We start from the raw sequence: 26,271 nt of genomic DNA on the forward strand, positions 1-26,271 counted from the left end.
CAGCTCAGTATGCTGTGTAAGGACACATGCTATTCAAGGTTCCAGGGCAGTAAGGCACTCTTAAACCATTGGAAGGATACATAAAAAGTGGACTCTTGTCTTGACGCCTCCTCGTGGCCAGCTGTTGAACACATCCACGGTGTTGACTGCACCCTCAAGGTTTTGGATGAATCAATGGACTGTGAGTTTTCGATGTTTGCAGTTCTGCTATTCAAAAACGTGCAAGTTATGAATAATAGATACACACCACCCATGAAAGGCTTGTTTTGCTTATTAGGGTTGACAACTGACATCGCTTGCTTTTGATCTGCGATCCTGAGCCCCACCACTGCTGCCAAACACCTGCCTTTTGTCTTCAATGACACGTTTAATCTCAGCTGTCACATCCTCCATGCGGTGAAATGATGCAGTTCTCCACTCTTTATAGTTTGCAAGAGCCACCATCTCTTACCGGATGCAAACAAAACAAGTGATTGCTCCATTAAAATCCACACTGCTACACTGATACAGACCAGGTTGGACACAACAGAAAGATCCGTTGTCCTCTTCTGGATACAGATGAAAAAAAAGCAGTTGCTGCCTTGATAAAGTTCAGGTTGAAAATTACTGAAATATCTGTTGTCTTGTTCTGCCGATCAAGAAGAAGAAGTTGCTGTGTTGATAAAGTTCAGGTTGAACCAAATAGGTAGATCAGTTGTCTTGTTCCACAGTTGACATACAAGTCGCTGGTGTGTTGATAATGTTCAGGTTGGAGAGGATAAAGAGATTTGGGGAACATAAAGTGCCTAGGGGGCACCATGGGCATGTGCGACTGCTTTGCACGCCCCTGGGGCACTTTAGTAGAACAGAAGGGGCCGCAGATGCACGTGTAGTGCCAGCACTATCATCAGACGGTGTTTCTTCATTTGCATGGGGGGTGGCCCCCTGCAAATGAGGGAATCACTGTGCCTCTGCACTCAGGCCATATTACCAACATAGGCACAGAGGAAACATGGCTTCAGAAGCACACCAAAAGCATGCTGCAAAAAGTTGGTGCACCTACAGTACGCCTTCTAAAGGAAACCCTCTGTGGGAAGAGAAAAGGGGTCCCGCAGACCCCTCAGACATCCACTTACAGGTGGGTACAGTCACTCAGTGCACCTGCCTGCAAGGGGATCTCTAAACCCTCTTAAAAGTGCAGGTGGGTTGCTGCCTGCACAGAGAAACATGGAGCAGCTTTTAATCAGCTCATTCCTTTTCAATGTGCTGCTCCAAGGGAAGCACGAGCTTGAGGCTGCCCTGGGAACAGAGCATTCGATATAGTACGGCACACTCTCCTTGTTTGCACCAGACGCACCTTTTGAAATGTGTACCTGGTACAAACAAGTACAGTGTGCTGTATTCTGTAGTACGGCACCTGTTGTCTTGTTTGCAGATGACATGTAAGTACTTGCTGTGTTGATAAAGTTTAGGTTGTAGTTGCTGTATTGATAAGGACAGGTTGGATGTGATAATGAGATCTGTTGTCTTGTTCTGCCGATGACATACAAATAGCTGGTGGGTTGACAAAGTTCAGGTGGTAGTTGCTGTGTTGGGAACGTTCAGGTTCTAGTTGCTGTGTTGATAATGTTTAGGACGTAGTTGCTGTGATAATAAAAGTTCAGGTTCTAGTTGCTGTGTTGATAAATTTCAGGTTCTAGTTGCTGTGTTGATAAAGTTCAGCTTCTCATTGCAGTGTTGATAAAGTCCAGATTGTAGTTGTTTTGTTGATAACATTCAGGTTCTAGTTGCTGTGTTGATAAAGTTCAAGTAGTAGTTGCTGTGTTGATAAAGTCCAGGTTGCAGTTGCTGTGTTGATAAAGTTCAGGTTGTAGTTGCTGTGTTGATAAAGATGAGGTTGTAGTTGCTGTGTTGATAAAGTCCAGGCTGTAGTTGCTGATGATAAAGTTTAGGTGGTCATTGCTGTGTTGATAAAGTCCAGGTTGTAGTTACTGTGTTGATAAGGTTCAGGTTGTGGGTGCTGTGTTGATAAAGATGAGGTTGTAGTTGCTGTGTTGATAAAGTCCAGGCTGTAGTTGCTGATGATAAAGTTTAGGTGGTCATTGCTGTGTTGATAAAGTCCAGGTTGTAGTTGCTGTGTTGATAAAATCCAGGCTGTAGTTGCTGTGATGAAAAAGTTTAGGTGGTTATTGCTGTGTTGATAAAGTCCAGGTTGTAGTTGCTGTGTTGGTAAGATTCAGGTTGTAGTTGCTGTGTTGATAAGGTTCAGGTTGTAGTTGATGTGTTGATAAAGTTCAGGTTGTAGTTGCTGTGTTGATAAAGTTCAGGTTGTAGTTGCTGTGTTGATAAGGTTCAGGTTGTAGTTGCTGTGTTGATAAGGTTCAGGTTGTAGTTGCTGGGTTGATACAATTCAGGTTGGACTCAATAAGGAGATCCGTTGTCTTGTTCCAGATACAGAAGACAAACAAGTAATTGCTCAATTAATAGTGTCCCTGATGGGCACACAGAATTTTCTCTGTCTTTGGAGAACATCCACAGATGTTGGACACAAAGCTTCATTGTCTCTGGCTATTCTTTTGATAACATGGCTGATATTGTAAGGAATTAGATAATCCACAACCCCAGCTCACATATTCTTTCAAGGTGGTGGAAAATAACTTATTCCCATAGGTTGTGTTGCAAATTGTAGATGTGAAGATCTTTGTTGTTTTTTTTGCTCTGCATTTCTTGACTTCTTAGTGTGAAAAAACCCTTGTGGTTTTTGTTTTAGTTTCTTATTTACTGGTAGACAGTTCTGCTTATACCCAGTTGGTAATTTTCTTACATGTCTGCCTCGTAATAAGCACTACATCACTGGTAGTGTTGGACTTGGTGAATTTCAAGGAGGACACTGAAGCCTCCCCGCTCTTCAGGGTGGATTAATTTGATACAATGTTAATTGTGAATTTAAATTTGCCCTTTCTGCAGAGTCACCCCAAATTTCTTGCATTCTGTGGTTAAATCTAGTTTGGTTGTCCTTAGGACTCTGCGTACTGTACTGTAAACAGTGGTAAAGTGATTTGGGCTCCTCTTTGCAAACATGGAAAACTTAGCAATGAGCACATTTCATTTACTGTCAAGCCCCTAGTATATAGTACTATATGTACCCAGGGCATGTAAGCTGCTTGTAGCACTCACTGCACCACCCACTAAATGCGACCTGTAAAACAAGTCTTAGCTCTGCCACTGCTGTCTGAGGGTGCAGTTTTTAAAAGTGCAATTTCTAGCCGTTAAAATAAGCTTTTAGGAAGGCTTAAATTCCTTTTTAATCCTTATGTCACCCTAAAGTAAACCCCAAATGCTCATAGGGAAGGGTGCCTGCTATTTAAAATGTATTACTTGTATATTTAAGGTTTTACTTGTTTTTGCAGTGCACAATCTCCAAAGTACTATATCCATCTGGCAAGGCTTGCCTCCCATAGGCTAACACTGGTTTACCTTATTACATTCATTAAGTGCTACTTTCCGTTTGGGAACAACTAGAGAAATACCTCTTCTGCTCATTTTAGTTGCAATTTAAAATCCTCTTTAATGGTGAAGTCGGATTTTAAATTTCTAATTGGAAGATGCCAACTTTTAGAAAGTTGGCCTATTTCTGCCTAACTCAAATGTGCGTTTCTCCCAGTGTTCAGAGTCACCTGGTTTTTAATGACTCACCTGGGGTGTGATGAGTATTCATCCCAGACAGTGGACAAAGGGCACTGGGTATGGGGAAAGATGCTCCTCTCCTGAGCAGTATGGTCTGGGGGTTTGTACATGAATGCCATTTAGGGGTTGCCAGGGCTTGCCCTTTGGTCCCCCTGGCACTCCTATTGTGACCCCTGGCCCTTGAGGTGACATTTTCAGTGCAATGACACTGGGGAAGCTTATCCTTATGGATGTCGGTTGGGGCTCCACTCTCTTTGCTTTCTGTCAATTTGTTATTACACTAATATTGAATAATAATTAATAATTAACTATTACTGTAAATAAATGGTTGGGGTATGTCCTTCCATTGCAGCTGAGATAAGTAAAATATGCTTTTAAATGTATGTTATGTGTGTGATTAAGGGTGAAAGTGTGCTTTTGTGAGACAGTATGTAAGTGTGAATTTGTGTGTATGTGTAAGTATGTGTGTGAGTAAAATTGGAGGTGACGTCACTTCCACTGCCCCTGGCATTTTGATTAATTGATGTCCATAGGCTTGTAAGCAACCCCTTCCAGAGCTTCCGCTGTTAGCCTGAGAGCTGTTCCTATCCCCTTCCTGAATCCAGAAGATGTCTACCCTGTCACTGGCAAATGCAGCTCATACCTGGGCCAGCTTGCCCTTTGTTTCACTAGACATACCGGTGCCAAAGTCAAGGGAAGAAGAGGAACTGAGCAGAACCAGTATGGAGCTAGACCAAGGGGTGTCCCAAACCCACAGGCTGGCCCTGGGCATAAAAGTGGTAGCTCCAAAAGAACCTGAACTTAGAACACTGCTGGACCTGATTAGATTCAGAACAAGGGTGACCATGCTGTCTGAAGAAGGAAGACTGGACCTGATTTCCCTGAGAGGTACCCTCATCTACAGACCCCCGGACCTCGACCTCAGTTTAGTGACTCCATCACCGACATCGTCAGCACTCAAGCCCTTGCTTCTACAGACTACATCCTCCTCTGAGACCAGAACTTCCACCTCAAAAACACCAATGACAGCAACTCCACCGCCCTGCTCGACAACCTTGACAACCTCGGACTCAAACAGGTTGTCATGTCACCCACCCACTCTGCCGGACACACGCTCAACCCATCTTCTCCGCCAGCAGCCACATCGCCTTCAGCCACACCCCCGAACTCCACTGGACCGACCACCGCTGCAGTCACTTCACCTTTGAGAAACCCAACACTCACCATCACCTGCAACCGATCCCCTGCCGCGGCTGGAACAAAGTCATCAACAACCAGCTAATCTCCTCCCTCGCCCGAGCCACACTAGCCGACACCACCGACACAGCTGCCCGCAACCTGAGGCAATGGATCGATGATTGCGACAATGCTCTCGCCCCGATCAAGAAACCCTACTACAAAGACGCGATCAAAAAGGCCACCTGGTCCACCACCAACATCCGGATCTCCAAACAGACTTTCCGAAAACTGAAGAAGAAGTGGCGCCAAGAACCATCACCAGCCACCCACACGGCCCTCAAGAACGCCATCCACAAGCACCACCAGCTCATCCGGACCACAAAGAGATCCTCCTTCAAGGAACGAATCGGCAGCAATGCGCACAACAGCAAAGAGCTCTTTAACATAGTGAAGGAACTCTCCAACCCCAGCTCCAGCACCAACGACATCCCACCTTCGCAAGACCTCTGCGACTTCCTCGCCACCTTCTTTCACCGCAAGATCGCAGTCATCCATGACAGCTTCAACATCGAGACCCCACCGGCAGTCGCCAACACCTCCGACTCACCGCCCCCCAACCACACCAACCTCCTGCTCTCCTGGACACACGTCAGTGAAGTTGACCCCACCAAAGTAATGAACACCATTCACTCCGGCTCACCATTTGACCCATGCCCGCACCACATCTACAACAAAGCAAGCTCCATCATTGCCCCCGACTCTGCATGATCATCAACAGCTCCTTCGAGACCGACACCTTCCCGGAAAGCTGGAAACACGCCGAGATCAACGCCTTACTCAAGAAACCTAAGGCGGACCCTAAAGACCTAAAAAACTACCATCCCATCTTCCTGCTTCCGTTCCCGGCAAAGGTCATCGAGAAGATCGTCAACAGGCAACTGACCCACCACATTGAGTAAAACAACACTCTGGACCCGTCCCAATCCGGTTTTCGCAGCAACCACAGCACCAAGACCGCCCTCATCGCTGCCACCGACGACATCAGGACCTTCCTGGACAAAGGCAAAACCGCAGCCCTCATCCTCCTTGACCTCTCGGCCGCCTTTGACACCGTCTGCCACCACACACGCCTCCACGACGCAGGGATCCGTGACAAAGCCCTGGACTGGATCACCTCCTTCCTCACCGGCAGAACCCAGAGAGTCTGCCTCCCCCTTTCTGATCTGAAGCCACCAAGACCACCTGTGGCTTACCACATGGCTCTTTCCTCAGCCCGACCCTCTTCAACGTCTACATGGCACCGCTCGCCAACATCGTCCGATTTCACAACCTCAACACCCTCTCATACGCCAACAACACTGCTCTCCCTCACCAAGGATCCCACCACCACTAAAACCAACCACCACAAAGGTATGAAGGCTGTCGCTAACTGGATGGAGAACAGTCGCCTAAAACTGAACTTGGACAAGACAGAGGTCCTAATCCTCGGCCTTACCCCCTCTGCCTGGGACACCTCCTGGTGGCCGACCACATTGGGAGCCGCACCGATGCCCACCAACCACGCATGCAACCTGGGTTTCAGCCTTAACTCATTACTCTCCATGACCCAACAAGTCAATGTCGCGTCATCCTCCTGCTTCAACACCCTGTGCATGCTCCACAAGATCTACCAGTGGATCCCTACCGAAACAAGAAGGACGGTCACCCAGACCCTCGTCAGCAGCAGACTGGATTATGGCAATGCTCTCTATGCGGCAACCACGGCCAATCTCCAGAAAAGACTGCAATGAATACAGAACCCCTCTGCACGCCTCATCCTCGACACCTCCACCCCCCGCAGCCACATCACAGCCTACCTGAGAGACCTACACTGGCTCCCTGTCAACAAAAGGATCACATTGAAACTCCTCACCCACGCCCACAAAGCACTCCACAACGGCAGAGCAGTATACCTCAATGCTCGACTCACCTTCTATACCCTGAACTGTCAACTCCATTCCGCCAACCTCGTCCTCTCCACCATTCCACGCATCCACAGGACAGCAACCAGTGGCAGATCAGTCTCCTACCTCGCTGCCAAGACCTGGAACACCCTCCCCATCCACCTACATCAGACCAAGGACTTACTGACCTTCAGGAGACTCCTGAAGACCTGGCTGTTCTAGCAGTAGCAGCTGCCCACCCCCCCCCCAAGCGCCTTGAGACCCTCAAGGATAAGTACCGTGCTCTACAAATGTACTGATTGATTGACTGATTGATTGGACATGGGAGATACCAGCAGTGAGTCCAAAGGTCAATCATCTGATTTCTTGTTTGAGCTGAAGGGACACAACAAGCTTCCAGAGACCTTTCCTGCTTCCCAGCAGACCAGATCTAACTGGACCTTACCTGGTCCCCTCTGCTGGCATCTGTGGGAGTGAGTCCTGACCGCTCAAGTGCTATCTTCATGGTCTTGGGCCCTTGGCTAGAGTCAGGGGGCCTGATTACGAGTTGGTTGTTGTTTTCCGACTCCTTCATAAACCCCTGTTTATGCAGTGATCGGAATTGCGAGTTTGGTTGTATTTAAAACCCTCAATCTCCATTAAATATTGGCAGATCCAAGATGCCAAAATTTAACAGGGGAAAAGCATACAGTATTCATGGTAACGTGCAGTTTTTTGTGTTAAACATCAAAATCTGCATATTATTCCCCAGAAACTCATAATAAGTGCTATTTATTGCGCCTAAAAAAAAAGTACCTCTCTGTGTCATTACTTGCAATTTTACTTGTAATCAGGGTCAGAGTGTACTTCTCCCTGTTAGCTGAAGGTTTCACTGGATCAGACACAGAGCGATGCAGGGCTTTGCAGTGGAGCTCCACGCAGCTCCTGAACAGAAACTTCTCTGGATCTAATGCAGTGCAATGCAGGCCCTCGCATTGCAGCTCCACACAGCTCCTGAACAGAAAGTTCTCTGGATCTGATGCAGAGTGATGCAGGCCCTCGCATTGCAGGTCCTCTCAACTCATGAATGGAAGCTTCTCTGGATCTGACGCAGAGCAATGCAGGGCCTCACATCGCAGCTCCACGCAGCTCATGAACGGAAGCTTCTCTGGATCCGACGCAGACCGATGCAGGACCTCGCATCGCAGTTCCATGCAGTTCATGAATGGAAGCTTCTCTGGATCTGATGCAGAGCGATGCCGGGCCTCACAGGGCCTCACATTGCAGCTCCACTCAGCTCATGAACGGAAGCTTCTCTGCATCTGATGCAGAGTGATGCATGGCCTTGCATCACAGCTCCACGCAGCTTATGAATAGAAGCTTCTCTGGATCTGACGTAGATCGATGCAGGGACTCGCATCGCAGCTCCACGCAGCTCATAAACGGAAGCTTCTCTGGATCCGACACAGACCGATGTAGGACCTCGCATCGCAGTTCCACGCAGCTCATGAATGGAAGCTTCTCTGGATCTGATGCAGAGCGATGCAGGGCCTCACAGGGCCTCACATTGCAGCTCCACGCAGCTCATGAATGGAAGCTTCTCTGCATCTGATGCAGAGTGATGCATGGCCTTGCTTCGCAGCTCCACGCAGCTTATGAATAGAAGCTTCTCTGGATCTGACGTAGAGCGATGCAGGGCCTCGCATCGCAGCTCCACGCAGGTCTGAATGGAAGCTTCGCTGGATCTGAGGCAGACCGATGCAGGTTCTTGCATCGCAGCTCCACGCAGCTCCTGAACGGAAGGTTTTATGGATTCAACTCAGAGTGATGCAGGGCCTTGAATCACAGCACCACACAGCCCCTGTTCAGCAGTTTCACTCACTCTGACCATGAAATTCTGTGGCTGGAACATTTCTGCATAGTTATAGATTTGCTACATAACCTATCACCTGCTTCATATTTTGCATTTTTAACAAATAAAATATTTGTCACTGAAATGGCCCAAACGTTACTAAAACAAAGTGTTGAAACTCTTGGCCACACAGTAGAAGTCTTTTCACAATGTTTGACTGAGCACTTTTCAGTCACTGATTGTTGTATTCTGTTTTCCAAACTTGTACTAGTGAGGTACAACCTTTGCTAAGACAGTGTTTGCATCTGTGAAAATAACAAAGTAATGAAGTCATAGTATCACAAAATGAGTCTTTTTAAGCCATACAATTCGCCTTTTCTTGTCACATAGTTTAATCAACCCTGCCACACAATTTGGTCCTCTGCCGCATAATTGCAGTGGCTCTGGTCCTGGGGCATTGTGTCCATGCTTGTGTTGCATCCACTGAAGTACACAGCCCTCACCATGTTCCTGCTGGTGTTGCAAGACATGTTCATATAGTACCATCCTGCGGTTGTGGGTTCGGAGCTCTGGGGCTTCTCTGGTTCAGAGTGTTCTCTGCCTCGCCTCCTCAGGTGCCCAGGAGCACAGGGTTGCTAGGCAGTTGGGCCGCTGCTCTGTTATTTGTAGGATTCCGCAGATGGAAGGAGTACCAGGGTGTTCAGAGCCCGCTGGTCTGTGGGGACAGGTGGCTACCAGAGTAAACACGATGTTTCCACCCGGGCTCCATTCATTCCAGCGCCTTCAGGGCTCCCAGAGCCACACCGTGGCACTATGAGACACACCGACTGTGTGAGGGGAGGAGCCCTGGGGCACTTGTCTCAGTAAACAGCTGGAGAGCCAGCTCCGTAACCCCGGGAGGCTCTTCTATAGCACCTGGCGTGACCTGGGGAATTATTTAAAAACAAGGGCCCATATTTATACTTTTTGCCGCAAAACTATGAAAACACACTTTTGCGACAAAAAGTATAGCACCGGCTTGCATCATTCCAGAGCGCCAACTTGAATTATATCATGCATGGGGGCAAGAAGTGTGAGATATGGGACACAGCTTTGAATTGCAGCCTTGTGCGTTTCTGCCCCCCGCCTCTGTCTTCTCATGAAATGCTGTTCATTCTTTCATATCCTGTCATTCTCAAGGAAGGCGCCAAGAAACACTTTGAAAGGTCCACACCAACACTTGGGCACTTATCATAAGTTAATGTCGAGCTGAAGTCCCCCAGGCCCTCATAGCCAGGAGCCCTTGGTAATGAATCAGTCACGCAAGGCACATCTCTTCCGGTCATTCACAGTCATGGATAATGTCACAGCTCAGCTTGCCTTCTTCAGAGGAGTCTAGTACATCACAGGCACTGTACACAACCATACTGAACTTTCAAGCACAAGCCAGCCATGTGACTGACTGTGCACTCACCCCCACTGGCCCTTCAAAGGGAGCCTAGCACATCACAGGCACCGTACACAACCATACTGAATTTTTAGGCACTAGGCAGCCATGTGACTGACTGTGCACTCACCCCACTAGCCCTTCAGAGGGAGCCCGACACATCACAGGCACTGTACACAACCATAATGAACTTTCAGGCACTAGCCAGCCATGTGACTGACTGTGCACTCACCCCACTAGCCCTTCGGAGGGAGCCCGACACATCACAGGCACGGTACACAGCCATGCTGAACTTTCAGGGCACTAGCTAGCTGTGTGACTGACTGTGCAGTCAGTCTCCCCGGTCTTTCAGAGGGAGCCTGGCATATGCCCTGCACTTCACAACCCTCCCGGGCCATCAGAAATGTGACAGATGATTTATTGTGCTGTCCCCGCCTTCCAGAGGTCAGCCGGATACGGATGACTCTATATTCACCCCAAGTGGACATTCACAGGTGAGAGTGACACATGACTGACCATATACACTCATCCTACTAGCCTTACAAAGGTGAGTCAAGCGTGTGGTGAAGTCACGTTCAGCTCTTCTGCCTTTTCAGATGAAAGTTTTCTGGCTTCGAAGATTAAATCCAAATATGTCCGTCCTTGAGAAGGGGAGTCTGGCAGCATTGTGCCCCATGTGTCTTTCAGAGGGGAGTCTGACGCGTCTGACACTTCTTTCTCAGAGCCTCCGCCTGGTCCCATTTTAATCCCAAAACATCCTGTATCCATGGTGACTCCCTCCCCTCGTTGGTGCCGTTCTGCAGTTAATTACAGAGAGACAGGGTGCCCACCCCCCTCCAGCCCATCACGCACACTCGCGCCAGTCCTGGACCGGCCTCTGATACCTGCACTAGACCTGGATGGAGTCTTTCTAAACCTGCCAGCCTGACTGCTCAGACAATATCTTGGACATCCTCCTCTCTGCAGCCTGGAGGGTGAGCCCCAGACTCCAACTGGACAGGGACACTGCATTTCTGAACCTTCACCGTAGACATTTTTATTTCAGGTGTGCCCGTGTGATTGGGACGAAGGAGGCAGAAGAAGGTGAGAATATCCAGAATCAATGCAGGTATCAGAGGCTGGTCCAGGACTGGGGCGAGTGTGCGTAATGGACTTGAAGGAGGTGGGCCCCCTATCACTCCAGTCTCTTCTGTTATGTGTATTTGTAAAGTGCACTATCACCCGCAAGGGTGTTCGAGTGGTGGACTGTGAAGATGGACTTGGTGGGGGAGTGTCATTCGCAAGAGAACCCTAAACTTCTGAGCTTGTCCCACTACTTGGTAGCCCCTCTTCCAATGCCTGCCTCAAAGCCTCTGTTATCAGACTGAATGTCCTCTCCACTGCTTAATTTGTAACAAAACAAGTGCCCGGGCCCTCGATTGGAGGCCACGTCAGCGTGAACCACTCATCGCTCTGCCAGCGACCACTGACCATACAAACACAGCTACTAACCATCGCACTCCTGCGAGTGCGACGATTTATACTATCCAGTCCCCCAAAACCGGCTGGATTGTAGTAGGTATTTTTATGTATATTGAATTAATAAACAACTACTGCTGTGGTAATCTTTAAATAAGGCCAACAGAGCTACCTTGTGGCGGATTGTCATAAGTGCAGGTGTTGGCAATTAAGTGACGGTGGCGAGCCCCAAGATGACCGGCTCAAATTAAGCACTATCTACCACCCGCCAGCTCCCCTTTGACAAAGGATGACACAGGGGATCCTGCCCGAAGCCACCGCAATCCGTGGTGATTTGGATCAGCTTTTGGGCGATGACAACAATAAACCTCTGATTTCGTTTTCTTCAGTTCTCTGCAGCAGGGATCTCTTCAAAATCACCACAAACCCATGTGCTGTAAAGACGTCATTCTGGATCTGGTAGCTTTACATGATCCTGTCCCGGCTTAAGAGGATCCCATGATCCCTCCCAATTGATCGGTCCGACCTCCTTCAGATGCTTTTCACGCCATCATTTGTCCACCAGAAAACGCAGTCAACCTAAGAAACAAAAAATATGTTTTTGTAACACTGACATTGGATCTTTTGTAATTTAAACTCTGGATTGGAGCTCTCTCCCACCAGCCCTTTGGAGCCCTCCACCCCCCTTCCACCTCCGTCTTCCCCCTTAAAAAGACCTCAAGGTTCTCCTGTTTCAAAGCTACCTTGAGGCTGTGAACTCTCCTTGGTCCACGGACAGTTTTTAGGGTCGAGCGTGCGCAAGCACTCTGGACCATGTTGTAATCTCTATGTTGGCTTCTAACCACTCTCATGTCATGCCCGTCACTTTCATTAGTTTGTGGGCTTGACTTTTAAAAACCGATTGATTCCATTAATGAAAAGCATGCATACATCATGCCGTTTCCGGTGTTTAGCCCTCCTCAATCTCACCGGTAAAATACTGAAAACATACAAGGCTCCGTGTTTTCTGTATGGTTTCTGGACTACTTTATCTTTTAATTTTCTGCTCAGTGCATTCTCTCTGGGCAGAAGTCAAGCGCTTTGCATGACATTGACCCTGTTACATGGATAATTGCACTTTTGCTGGTTACATAGACAATTGCACTTTTGGCACTAAGTTTCACTGCAAGCAAACTTCTGTTTCCTTTTCTCTGTCTCCTTCATGCTCATGGCGAACATCGGCTCGCCTATGTGAAACTGTTTTACTTTTCATTATTAATTTATATGGCAAAAAAAGTCCGGTTTGGAGTTTACAACGCAAACAGCTCTAACGCGAGCAAACGAGAGACCCGTTGCATTGCAAATGCTTGTTTGTTTTGTGACCTGACCACTGTGTTCTGAAGCGTGTTTCTATCTGTTGATTACTGTCCGTAGGTGAACCCCTCTTGTCTTGTAAAGCACTCTCGTGCTGTTGGGCTACCTTCACGCTTTAAGAGACTCCAAAAAAAAAAAAAAAAAAAGGAAATCCCACCCACGAGCTCTTCAGACGTGAGCCTGGCACGTGCCCGACCTGGCCCCTGAGCTCGTCCACGAAGAGGCCAATATCCACTAATACGCGAGAGAAATTACTGACTTGTTCAGTCAAATCTCAAAGCGCAGCAGACATATTTTTCCATGCTATATGTCCTTTAGTGACGTCACTCACATCTGGATGGGGCGTCTCCTCGCTCGCGTGCCTGTGATGAAAGGATGGCTTCTGGGTCGCACTTGCATCTCATGAAAGGGGCTGGGGTGGGGTCACATGTACCCAGCTCTGGTCCAAGCCATCCCTGGTGCCCCATTATCAGCGCCCGCAGCTGGTTACGGGCAGCGCTCGCTTGTACCCCCTCAAGGACCGCTCCCTGGGGGAAGAGGAGGGAAAGAAACAAAACATACACGTATTTATAGATTGCCCACTAATAGTGCACACCTTGTTCAATGAACTGCCCCCCCCCCCCCCCCTCGCTTTAATGCTCATGTCTATCATCCAACTTAATGGGAAACTTCTTCACAGCTGGGTAAGAATAAACTGCCAACTCAGCCCTGCGGGTATTCAAACCTGGCAACTAACACAGGTCTCTGCAGCAGACGCTCAACCCTCTGAGCAACCTTCCTCCCTGGGTTCAGAGGTGACGCACGGATTGCAAGGGTCGCTCTCTCTGGTGCACTGACTCCCGCAGCACGCGCTTGGCCCTCCCCCGGAAGACTTCAGTGCTTTGCTGGAGAAGCCGCTGGTAGAAGTTTGAGGAAGAGACGATGCCCAGGGCCATCCCACCGAGTACACGCTGGCATCTCATCTGAACACGTGTATGTTCTATACACAGAGGGAGTTTTAAGTTATTTTCCAATGCGTTTTACACTTTGCTTATTCCAGCGAAAGATGCAATTGTTACAACAAACTCACTGAGCGACTCCTTAAGACTCACGACTTCCAGAGTAGTCAGAAGAGAGAGAGTTCAACCCATCCCAGTCGCTGGAGGCCTGAGGTCACATCTCAGAGAGAAGCATGTGTAGGAAACATGTGTAGGCGTGGGGTCGCGCTGCCAGTGTGCTGCCACCCAGTGCATGGCACTGAGTGCCAGATTGAATGTAATAGTCACCCAAGGACACACCTGCCCTGGTGCCTGAAACAGAATGATGCACCAGAGGCCGAGGGGCTCCCCGGATCACTTCCGGTTCACCAGGGGTGACTATTGATGTAGAGAAGGGGAGACACCGGCATCCTACCCTACTGCTCGGAAGTAGGTTGGAAAATGAAATATTTGCATCCTAGTTGGTCCATAAAGGCTCAGCAGAACTTATGTCTGAACTGCTGCTAGGGGGAATGTATAGATTAAATAACAATGACGAATTTATCCCAAACATATGCAAAGCGAGAACGATGTTCAAAGCAATTTACGATGTGAAGTCTGAGGTTAACTTCTGACAGTTCTAATTCATATTTTTGTCGCGTTATATAACTAAAAGCGAGACCCGCATAAAAAAAACTGACGCGTAGTTGGAGTGAACCATGTAACCTGGGCCACCAGGATCATGTATTCAACCAGCTATGATACAGGCAGTGACGGGAGAGCAATAAACCGACAGAACCCAGCAATGTTCGCATATAAAGGTTGTGTTTCTCTGTTCAGCACCAAACCTCCGCGACTGAAAATCTCTGGGTTTCCCTCACACATGCAACAGGTACAGCATGAGCAGGAGCAGTGCAAGCTTCTCTCACACACAACACGTGCAGCATGGGATGGAGCAGTGCAAGCTTCCCTCATTCACAAAATGTAGAGCATAGATTGGAGCAGTTCAAGCTTCCCTCGTGCACAACAGTCACAGCATGGGCAGGAGCAGTGCAAGCTTCCATCAAACACACTAGGTTCAGCATCGGCAGGAGCTGTGCAAGCTTCCCTCACATGTGGAGCATGGACTGGAGCAGTGCAAGATTCCCATATGCAGAACAGGTACAACCTGGCCGGAGCAGTGCAATCTTCCCTCACACACAAGTACATCATCGGCAGGAGTAGAGCAGGCTTCTCTCACACAACAGTTGGAGCATGGGCACGAGAAGTGCAAGCTTCCTTCACACACAATTCGTCATGGGCAGGACCAGTGCAAACTTCACTCACATACAAATACGGCAAGGGCATGAGTAGTGTAAACTTCACTTACACACAACAGGTACAGTATGGGCAGGATCAGTACGAGCTTCCCCCCACACATATCAAATATAGCATGGGCAGGGCCAGTGTAAGCTTCTCTCACACACTCAACAGGTGGACTGTAGCACGTGCAAACGTCCGTCACACACAACAGGAACACCAGGAGTAGTGCAAGCTTCTCTCTCACAGAAAAGGCACAACATGGACTAGAGCAGGGCAAGTTTCCCTCCAACACTCAGCAGGTACAGCAGGAGCAGTGCAAGCCTCCCTCACACACAACATGTGCATTGCAGGCTGGAGCAGTGCAAGCTTCCCTCGTGCACAAGAGGTATGGCAGAGGCAGGAGCAGCACAAGCTTCGTTAATGCACAACAGGTACAGCCTGGTAGGAACAGTGTACTCTTCTTTCATATGCACAATTTACAGCACGGGCAGGAACAGTGCAAGCTTCCCTCACACACAACATGTAGAGCATGGTCAGAAGGAGTGCTAGCTCCCCTCACACACTACATGTAGAGCATGGTCAGGAGCAGTGCAAGCTTCCCTCACACACAACAGGTATGTCATGATCAGGATCAGTGCAAGCTTCCCTCACACACAACATATAGCAAATGGTCAGAAGCAGTGCAAGCTTCCCTCACACACAACATATAGAGCATGGTCAGGAGCAGTGCAAGCTTCCCTCACACACAACATGTAAAGCATGGTTAGGAGCAGTGCATGCTTCTCTCTCACATACCAAATGTACATCATGTGCTGGAGCAGGGCAAACTTCACTCACGCACAACAGGTGCAGTCTGACAGGAGCTATGCAGTCTTCCCTCACACACAAAAAGTACATCATGGGCAGGAGTAGAGCAAGCTTACCTCACACACAACAGTTTGAGCATGGGCAGGACCAGTGCAAGCTTCACTCACACACAAGCACATCATGGGCAAGAGTAGTGCAAAGTTCCCTCACACACAACAGGTACAGCATGGGCAGCATCAGTATGAGCTTCTCTCTCACAAGCACCAGATATAGTGTAGGTAGGAACCATGTAATCTTCTCTCATGCATGCAACAGGTACAGCTTGGACAGGAGTAGTGTGAGCTTCCCTCACACACACACAACAGGTACAGCATGGGCAGTAATAGTACAAGCTTCCATCACATGCAACAGGTACAGCTTGGGCAGGAGCTGTTCAAACTTCCCTCTCACACAGCAGGTAGAGCATGGGTAGGAGCAGTGGAAACATCCCTCACACACAAGTACATCATGAGCACATATAACAACAGGTGCAGCATGATCAGTGTCAGTGAAAAGTTCCTAAGGCACGTGTGCAGCTCATGGAGAGCAAACACACCCAACCTCCTGAGAGTTACCACCCCTGACCGCTTCCATCCTTCATGCCTTTCAGCCTGGGAGCATCCGACCCACTCAAAACACTTTAAACTTGAATACTCAGATAAATCCGCACCGTACAGCTAACCTTACAGCTGAGGGACCACTCAACACCAACAGCCTCGTAAAGAGCCATCACACCGGAAGCAGTGATCTTCATAGTGTAGGTGACACAGTTCTGCTACTTAATAAATACAGCCACCAACAACATGGAGCGATGCACTCATAGTGAGGTGGTCTGGGCATGGCATTAGTGCATGCTGGGACCGCTGGTGTCTCTTGCAGGCAGGATGTGCAAACATTACTGTGGCACAGTGGGTCCCCATGTTGATGGCCAACTCTTGCCAACCCTGTGTACCACCACTAGACCTAGGCCAAAGCAGGTGTGTCCTTGATTGTAATTCATCAAAGCTGCAGAAATCCAAACTGGTCCAACAAGCCAGCACAAGGAGCCTAGGTGGAGTGTCCCACGTTTGCCACATGCCTCCCATGAAGCCACAGTGGTTTAAACTGCCACACTGTGCATCTGTTGTTTCTGTCCACCAAGCGCAAACACTGTGTGCTTGCACTTCCGGGTTGCTTTTTTCTAAACCAGTTCAGCAAGATAAAACCTGATAGAATAAAAAACACTTGGCACTTTACTTCATCATCATGCAAGAAGTTTAACTCAAGAATTCTGCCTGTGTCAGACAATTCTTCAAAATCACATGCTCTATGTTATAGTACCTTTAGTTTTTGTGTTTGAAAATTACACGTTTTTTTTTTCTTGTTCAACTAGGGAAATTACATTTTTTCCTCGTAAATGTTTGCGATGTTCCCAATTTTTGCCATTCCCAGAGACCGGAATTCCCAGTTTTCAGTCTGCCGAACCAAGATGTCTCTTCATTGCGAGCCAGTCTTCATCACATTGGAGGATAGTCCTCACAATAGTGAAACCCAGGAGGTCTGGAAAATGTAACCAAGTTTACCTCTTGAAAATCTTTTCTTTATTGAATGGCAAGGAATTGCACAGTTTTTCTCTGGAGCTTACACTGCTCACTTTTTCTTTTCATAAAGCAATCGTCAGGAAAAAGTCACTAAATATTTTCTGTAGATTGTATTGCGTCAAAGACTTGAGGTACTGAAATATTCGTTGTTACAAAATGCATGTTTTTTATGCAGAAGTTGCGAAGCATAAATCTTTGCAACCTTTTAATACTTGAGTTTTCAATATGTTTTTGCAAATTTGGAAGAGTCTCAAAAGAATTACTTTGCAGTAACACCTATATTTATGCTCCAGATCTTTCCTAAGACAAGAGTGTACAATGTCGACATAAGAAAGAGAGACATCAGCTTCTAGAACCTTGCTCGCAGAAATCACCAGAGTCAGCTTCCTTCGTGGGTTTTTGTAACCCTGGGGAAGAACAAATGGTCAGAGGGTCACAGGCGTCGGTTCAATCTAATTTCTCAAACCTGGTAGAGAAGAAATGGGGTTCTAATTCTTTCTAAAGTGAAAAATGAGTTGACGCTACATTTTAAGCATGGCTCACTGTTGCATCAGTAGGCTGAGTGGTGTCTGCAAGGAGGAAGGGGCATGATAAGGCTGGGTTTCCAGTCCATGGGTCTGCAGACTGGACTGCCTGTGTTTGAGAAGCCCAAGGTGGACCAGATCGCACAGTCCAGCCAGGAGCCAGGCAAGGCCAGAGTAGCTTATAGAGGTCTGGGTGAAACTCAGATATTTATGGATAAGGTTGGAAGGGTGAAGATGAAACCACCAGCTCTGATAAACTCCAGTCACACAGGATCATCCCCAGGGTCCTTCAGGCATCAGCAGCTACTGAGCAGGGTTTAAGAGAGGCCTGCTTACACATCAGAAACTGGTAGAGGCCAGCTGGCCAAGGATAAGGTCCCCAGTCTTAGAGAGAACAAGCTGGCGTTTGTTAGCTGACATCTGCTGGTCAAGGCCCATAAAACAAGATGCCAGAAGACAAACTACAGGAGCCCTGTTGCCTCAGTGTGATCAGCATGTGGTTTACATTTTTTTAATTAGGACTTAGAAATAGACCATTAAGAAGCTCATTGCAAATGTTAAAATGATCATCTGGCCAAGCTTTCAGCTTGTGGGAGGTTGCTAGTCAGATGCTAACCTGACGGCTAACTCAGTGATAATGTGACTGCTTTAAACCCTGCCGGTCAGGGAGAAACTACCTAGACCAGGAGGTGTCCTAGATACAAGTTTTAGCCAGACACGATGGAAGAATCAACAGGCTGGCATTGTGCAAAGTCACTTATGGTGTGGAAATGGTCTCATCACCTCTACTGTCTATTCAGATTCTGAGTTCACGCAGAAGAACTAATTCTGTTCTCCTGAGGGAACCCACCTAGACTGGAATCCTCTATTTTATTTGCATTTACAGGAGACTTCAATGTCTTTTTGAGGATACCCTTCTGCAACACAAATGTAAAGGGGGGGCACAAATTGGCGATGTCGCGGGGTTCTTTAGAGGGCATCTGAGGAAGATGCTCAATCTGACATGTTTGAGAGAAGTGTAGACTCATTTGTCCAGCTGAGCTTTCAAGGAAGTGTTTACAATATCTTGGTGGTCAAGGATTAGTTTAAATTCTGGTAAAATGCACTAAATTAAAGCATCTGGACCAAAGAGAAAGTCACTCAGGAGCTATAAATTGCTGCAGGCAGTGTTAGCCCGACTAGTGCACCAGACTGTGCATTGGCCACAGCTCAGTCACAGCTCATTTTTGCTAAATGTGCACTGTTGCCCATTATACTTGTTTAAAGGCCACGCATTCAAAGGGTGTGGACACGAGTGCACTGAGGGGCACTAGTGAGTGCATTGGTGCATGGTTCGGGCGAGACATGGTCTCAGGAAGCTGCAGATGACACCAAGCTTCATAGTTGTGGCATATTACTATCTCATTTACTAAATCACTTTCTACAACATCCTTAAGTAAGTATGTAGATGCTATTCTTATCTCCTTGTCTGCTTAGCTACTTAGAATTAGCTGCTGATGAAGATGTTAGATCGATTTAGTGATTGCATTGTTTTGTCATGTGATGAAATGCATGTCATACATACCAGAGGGTTGTGAATTTTGCTTTTCTTGTAAATATGTGAAATTATGACAAAATCACAAGAACAGACACATAATTATGCAAAATGCAAATCCATCGTTTAATGCTAAATTTTAGCTCAAATTTGTCTTTCCATCAATTTGTGCCATGAGGACGCATTTAAACAAAAGCACTCCAAGAAGAACCACTGTTGTTCTGTTCTTGTGGGTTCATGGTAAATGTTTACCAAGAATGGTACAATTTGCGGTACATGGTTACTGGGACAGCACATAATTGTGCACAGTGTTGTAGTGGCATAGTTTAAGGAAGTTTGCATAACTCTATCCTAACATTCCAGAAATTATGCGAATTGTGCTGGCATATTTTAGATTTTACCCAGTCCTAATATAGACATGTTGCACCAATACCTTGTGCCAGGTCGGTCTGTCCAGCATGACATGCACTTTTAAGCCGCCCCTGCAGCATTGGCCGACAGATTGACAAGCACAGAAGTCTCCAGGCCCAGACTCAGGGATGGGAAATACATCCTACAACCCTTTGTCTCAAAATGTAGAGAGTGACTGGACACATGTTGGCCTTGCTACTTCTCGTGCACAACGCGTGTGTGAGATACACTGTGAGCTGTTTAGTGTAACAGGTTTGTAGAGGGTTGGAACCAAAGGACACCTGTGGGATCACTATTGTGCACAGTATAGGCCCACCTTTCACATACTGCCCAGCATCCGTCTGTCTATCTATCTGTGTCTGTCTATCTGTCTCTCAGAATGTCCATCTGCTGTCAGAATCCATCAATGGGTGTCACTTTTGATGTTTGTGTTCCTCTGTCATCAATAAGTCGCCCTTCTGTGGCGCTTTTGGCATCCATACCTATAAATCGATGGTCCAGGGCCCCTGGGCTGCTTTCATTCGGAATAAACCGATGCACCGAGAGGCCTGTCCCTCTCTCCAGAGTGTCCTGCATGCTGCCTCTCCGTGGCTCCGCTCCCGTGGCTCCGCTCCCGCTGCAGCCTCCTGGGTCCGGCCACTTCCTGGTTGTGAGGGAGAGGCGGGGCTTGTCTCCATGACTGCGTCTGACGCCTGCAGAGCTCTCCCCCTCTCTCACTCACTCTTCTCCCTGTCTCTCTCCATCCCTCCCCCTGCCTCGTCTCCTGCTCACTGGCCCAGCCTCCACCCCTCCCTTTGGCTAGCTGCCTCCGCCGTGGAGTCCACCATGGCCCGCCGGAGCTCCCTGTAGCCCCCTCTCCGGACCCCTAGCCTGCCTTCCCTCCCCGCCGTGGAGGGGGCGATGTGCTGGTAACTTCTGGGTGAAGTGCAGTTCGTGGGACCCGCGGGCTCCGGACACAGAGCTCATGAAGATTCGGTGGCGCTTCCCGGAGAAAGGAGCGCATATGCTGCAGTGTCTATGTGCAAAGCGCCTAAAACAGCGGAAGAAAGTGCCTGGTGAGATCCTAGCGCTCCTTGCGGGGGCTGTACCTGCTGCTCCGTACACACCCGCTGCCTGCTGTCTGTACATGGAGTCCGGGGGCCCTCGTGTGACGTGTCTTGTTATTGTGCATGTGTTTTTCAGGTAGACACAAGCGGAGTCATGTGCAAACAGCGTGGTAGGCGCTATCCACGTAATCACCGTTTGAGTCTTAAATCCCCTTACTTGTGCTCCGCGGGCACGCTGCGCGCCCACTGGTCCCCGGGTTACGGGTAAAAGCTTCTATTTTGTGTTCCACTGATGGTATCTTTGAGTGAGTTTCAGGTGGGTGGCTATAGAATGTTTGATGTTTTCTAGGCAGTCAGTTGGCCTGCGTGGATACAGCTTACTAGAGTAACCCAAGTTGGCCCTTGTGTGATCCTGGGCAATCTAAGATATGGTTGGCGCTTTTGAAATAGCGTTGGTATATTCAGGTGGCTCAGTGGCTGTTGATGGATACTGAGACGAAAGCGATCGCCCGGCCTTACCCACGTGGGCGCACCGTGTGACCATCGACCAAAATCACTTGTTATAGATGTCGCACGTGCTCTGAAGCCTCCAGGGTTAAGGGCAGTTTAAGGTCACATGCCACTTACGCAAAATGAACGAGGCGCTCTGTGTGGAACAAACACGTTGTATCCTTGTAATGTTAAGAGTGTTCTGGAAAGTGAGGGAAAAAATGATGCACATACATGTGAATGTGGAAGCGTCACCAAAATCCCCATATGGATCATACATGTATTGACACCAATCAAACATTAAATAAACGGTTGGTGACCTGTCCAGAGTCCTGCTGTGTCTCAGAGCTGCAGCTAAGGGTCTGTCCAGGGTCCCAGGGTGTCTCACAACTGCAGATAAGGGTCTGTCCAGAGCCCTGGGGTGTCTCAGAGCTGAGGGAATGGTCTCCCCAGGATCCTGATCTGTCTCAGAGCTTCAGCTAAGGGTCTGTCCAGGGTCCCGAAGTGTCAGAGCTGAGGTAGGGGACTTTCCAGGGTCTCGCGATGTCTCAGAGCTGCATCTAAGGGTCTGTCCAGGGTCCTGAACTGTCGCAGAGCTGAAGGGAGGGGTCTGCCTAGGTTCCTGATCTGTCTCAGAGCTGTAGCTGAGGGTCTGTCCAGGGTCCTGATGTGTCGCAGAGCTGCAGGTGAAGGGTCTGTCCAGGGTCATGATCTGTCTCTGAGCTGCAGATGAGGGTCTGTCCAGTCCTGGAGTGTCTTAGATGAGGGTTTGTCCAGGGACCCGAAGTTTGTCAGAGCTTCAGGTAGGGTGTTTGCCCAGGGTCCTGGACTTTGCTAGAGCTTCAGGTAGAATTGCCAGCCAGGGCTCCTTCCTAGGTGCCGGAGTGCCTCAGATCTGCTGCTAGGGGTCTGTCCAGGATCCTGAAGTGTCTCAGAGCTGACAGCCAGAGGTCTGTCACTGGTCCTACAGTGTCTCGGAGCTCGCAGCCAGGGCTCCGTCCTAGGTGCTGAATAGTATCAGAGCTGGCAGCCAGGGCTCTGTCCAGTGTCCTGAAGTCTCTCAGAGCCACGTGAGGGGTGTGTCCATGATCCTGAAGTGCCTCAGAGGTGCCAGCCAGGGCTCTGTCCATGATCCTGAAGTGTCTCAGAGCTGGCAGACAGGGCTCTGTCCAGGGCCCTGGAGTTTGTCAGAACCTCAGGAAGGAGGTCTCTGCAGGGTCCGGAAGTTTCTCAGAGTTGCCAGCTAGGGCTCCGTCCTAGGTGCTGAATTGTATCAGAGCTGCTGGTAGGGGTCTGTCCAGTGTCCTGAAGTGTCTCATAGCAGCGTGAGGGCTCTGTCCAGGGTTTCGGGGTGTCTCAGAGCTGCAGCTAAGGGTCTGTCCAAGGTCCCGAAGTGTCAGAGCTGAGGGAGTTGACTTTCCAGGGTCTCGCGATGACTCAGAGCTGCAGGTGAGGCTCTGCCCAGGGTTCTGAAGTGTCTCAGGTCAGCAGTTAAGAGTCTGTCCGGGGTCGTGATCTGTCTCAGAGCTGCAGCTGAGGGTCTGTCCAGGGTCTTGATGTGTCTCAGAGCTGCAGTTGAAGGGTCTGTCCAGGGTCATGATCTGTCTCTGAGCTGCAGATGAGGGTCTGTCCAGTCCTGGAGTGTCATAGATGAGGGTTTGTCCAGGGACCCGAAGTTTGTCAGAGCTTCAGGTAGGGTGTTTGCCCAGGGTCCTGGACTTTGCTAGAGCTTCAGGTAGGGGATCTGTCCAGTGTCCGGAAGCGTCTCAGAATTGCCAGCCAGGGCTCCGTCCTAGGTGCTGGAGTGTGTCAGATCTGCAGCGAAGGGTCTGTCCAGGGTCCTGATCTGTCTCACAGCTGCAGGGAGGGGTCTGTCCAGGGTCCTGATCTGTCTCAGAGCTGTAGGTGAGGGTCTGTCCTGTAGGTGAGAGTCCTGAATTGTTTCAGAGTTGCAGCTGAAGGTCTCTGAATTTTGTGTGAGCTTCAAGTCGGGGGTCTGTCCAGGGTCCTGAAATGCCTCGGAGCTGTCCCGAAGCGTCTGTCTAGGGTTCTGAAGTGTCTCAGAGCACGAGACGGAAGTCTATCCGGGGTCCCGAAGCGTCTCAGAATTGCCAGCCAGGGCTCCGTCCTAGGTGCCGGAGTGCCTCAGATCTGAGCTAGGGGTCTGTCCAGGGTCCTGAAGTGTCTCCGATCTGCAGGGCGGGGTCTGTCCAGGGTCCTCATCTGTCTCAGAGCTGTAGATGAGGGTCTTTCAGAGTCCTGGATTGTTTCAGAGTTGCAGCTGAAGGTCTGTAGAGGGTCCTGAAGTTTGTCTGAGCTTCAAGTCGGGGGTCTGTCCAGGGTCCTGAAGTGTCTCCGATCTGCAGGGCGGGGTCTGTCCAGGGTCCTCATCTGTCTCAGAGCTGTAGGTGAGGGTCTGTCCTGTAGGTGAGAGTCCTGAATTGTTTCAGAGTTGCAGCTGAAGGTCTGTAGAGGGTCCTGAAGTTTGTCTGAGCTTCAAGTCGGGGGTCTGTCCAGGGTCCTGAAATGTCTCCGAGCTGCAGGGCGGGGTCTGTCCAGGGTCCTCATCTGTCTCAGAGCTGTAGATGAGGGTCTTTCAGAGTCCTGGATTGTTTCAGAGCTGTAGCTGAAGGTCTGTCGAGTGTCCTGAAGTTTGTGTGAGCTTCAAGTCGGGGGTCTGTCTAGGGTCCGGAAATGCCTCGGAGCTGTCCCGAAGCGTCTGTCTAGGGTTCTGAAGTGTCTCAGAGCACGAGACGGAAGTCTATCCGGGGTCCCGAAGTGTCTCAGAATTGCCACCCAGGGCTCCTTCCTAGGTGCCGGAGTGCCTCAGATCTGCAGCTAGGGGTCTGTCCAGGATCCTGAAGTGTCTCAGAGCTGACAGCCAGGGGTCTATCACTGGTCCTAAAGTGTCTCGGAGCTGGCAGCCAGGCCTCTGTCCAGGATCCTGAAGTGTCTCAGAGCTGGCAGCCAGGGCTCCGTCCTAGGTGCTGAATAGTATCAGAGCTGGCAGCCAGGGCTCTGTCCAGTGTCCTGAAGTCTCTCAGAGCCACGTGAGGGGTGTGTCCATGATCCTGAAGTGCCTCAGAGGTGCCAGCCAGGGCTCTGTCCAGGGTCCTGAAGTGTCTCGGAGCTGGCAGACAGGGCTCTGTCCAGGGCCCTGGAGTTTGTCAGAACCTCAGGAAGGAGGTCTCTGCAGGGTCCGGAAGTTTCTCAGAGTTGCCAGCTAGGGCTCCGTCCTAGGTGCTGAATTGTATCAGAGCTGCTGGTAGGGGTCTGTCCAGTGTCCTGAAGTGTCTCATAGCAGCGTGAGGGCTCTGTCCAGGGTTTCGGGGTGTCTCAGAGGTGCAGCTAAGGGTCTGTCCAAGGTCCCGAAGTGTCAGAGCTGAGGGAGTTGACTTTCCAGGGTCTCGCGATGACTCAGAGCTGCAGGTGAGGCTCTGCCCAGGGTTCTGAAGTGTCTCAGGTCAGCAGTTAAGAGTCTGTCCGGGGTCGTGATCTGTCTCAGAGCTGCAGCTGGGGGTCTGTCGAGGGTCCTGATCTGTCTCAGAGCTGCAGCTAAGGGTCTGTCCAGGGTCCTGATCTGTCTCAGAGCTGCAGCTAAGGGTCTGTCCAGGGTCCTGAAGTGTGTGTCAGCTGAGGGAGGGGGGTCTGTCTAGAGTCCTGTCTGCCTCAGAGCTGCAGCTAAGGGTCTGTCCAGGGTCCTGATCTGTCTCAGAGCTAAGGGTCTGTCCACGGCCCTGATCTGCCTCAGAGCTGCAGCTAAGGGTCTGTCCAGGGTCCTGAAGTGTCTGTCAGCTGAGGGAGGGGGTCTGTCTAGAGTCCTGTCTGCCTCAGAGCTGCAGCTAAGGGTCTGTCCAGGGTCCTGATCTGTCTCAGAGCTAAGGGTCTGTCCACGGCCCTGATCTGCCTCAGAGCTGCAGCTAAGGGTCTGTCCAGGGTCCTGAAGTGTGTGTCAGCTGAGGGAGGGGGGTCTGTCTAGAGTCCTGTCTGCCTCAGAGCTGCAGCTAAGGGTCTGTCCAGGGTCCTGATCTGTCTCAGAGCTAAGGGTCTGTCCACGGCCCTGATCTGCCTCAGAGCTGCAGCTAAGGGTCTGTCCAGGGTCCTGAAGTGTCTGTCAGCTGAGGGAGGGGGTCTGTCTAGAGTCCTGTCTGCCTCAGAGCTGCAGCTAAGGGTCTGTCCAGGGTCCTGATCTGTCTCAGAGCTAAGGGTCTGTCCACGGCCCTGATCTGCCTCAGAGCTGCAGCTAAGGGTCTGTCCAGGGTCCTGAAGTGTCTATCAGCTGAGGGAGGGGGTCTGTCTAGAGTCCTGTCTGCCTCAGAGCTGCAGCTAAGGGTCTGTCCAGGGTCCTGATCTGTCTCAGAGCTAAGGGTCTGTCCACGGCCCTGATCTGCCTCAGAGCTGCAGCTAAGGGTCTGTCAAGGGTCCTGAAGTGTCTGTCAGCTGAGGGAGGGGGTCTGTCTAGGGTCCTGATCTGTCTGAGAGCTGCAGCTGGGGGTCTGTCCAGGGTCCTGATCTGTCTCAGAGCTAAGGGTCTGTCCACGGCCCTGATCTGCCTCAGAGCTGCAGCTAAGGGCCTGTCCAGGGTCCTGAAGTGTCTGTCAGCTGAGGGAGGGGGTCTGTCTAGGGTCCTGATCTGTCTGAGAGCTGCAGCTAAGGGTCTGTCCAGGGTCCTGAAGTGTCTGTCAGCTGAGGGAGGGGGTCTGTCTAGGGTCCTGATCTGTCTGAGA

General features: G+C 49.7%; 1 protein-coding gene across 2 annotated transcripts in view; it reads left to right on the top strand.

The window, feature by feature from the left end:
- Positions 1–26,271, top strand: part of FGF12 (fibroblast growth factor 12) — a 646,321-nt gene that overhangs the window by 187,621 nt on the left and 432,429 nt on the right. The window contains exon 1 of one of the 2 annotated variants that reach the window (XM_069212769.1): positions 20,759–21,064. The exons of the other annotated variant lie outside the window; for it this stretch is intronic. Coding sequence (XP_069068870.1) covers positions 20,974–21,064 — 91 coding nt within the window. The 5' untranslated portion in view covers positions 20,759–20,973. Of the gene's footprint in view, positions 1–20,758; positions 21,065–26,271 lie in introns of those variants that run through there. 2 annotated transcript variants of the gene reach the window in all.

The sequence above is a fragment of the Pleurodeles waltl genome, chromosome 11 (genome assembly GCF_031143425.1).
Source record: "Pleurodeles waltl isolate 20211129_DDA chromosome 11, aPleWal1.hap1.20221129, whole genome shotgun sequence".
NCBI lineage: Eukaryota > Metazoa > Chordata > Amphibia > Caudata > Salamandridae > Pleurodeles > Pleurodeles waltl.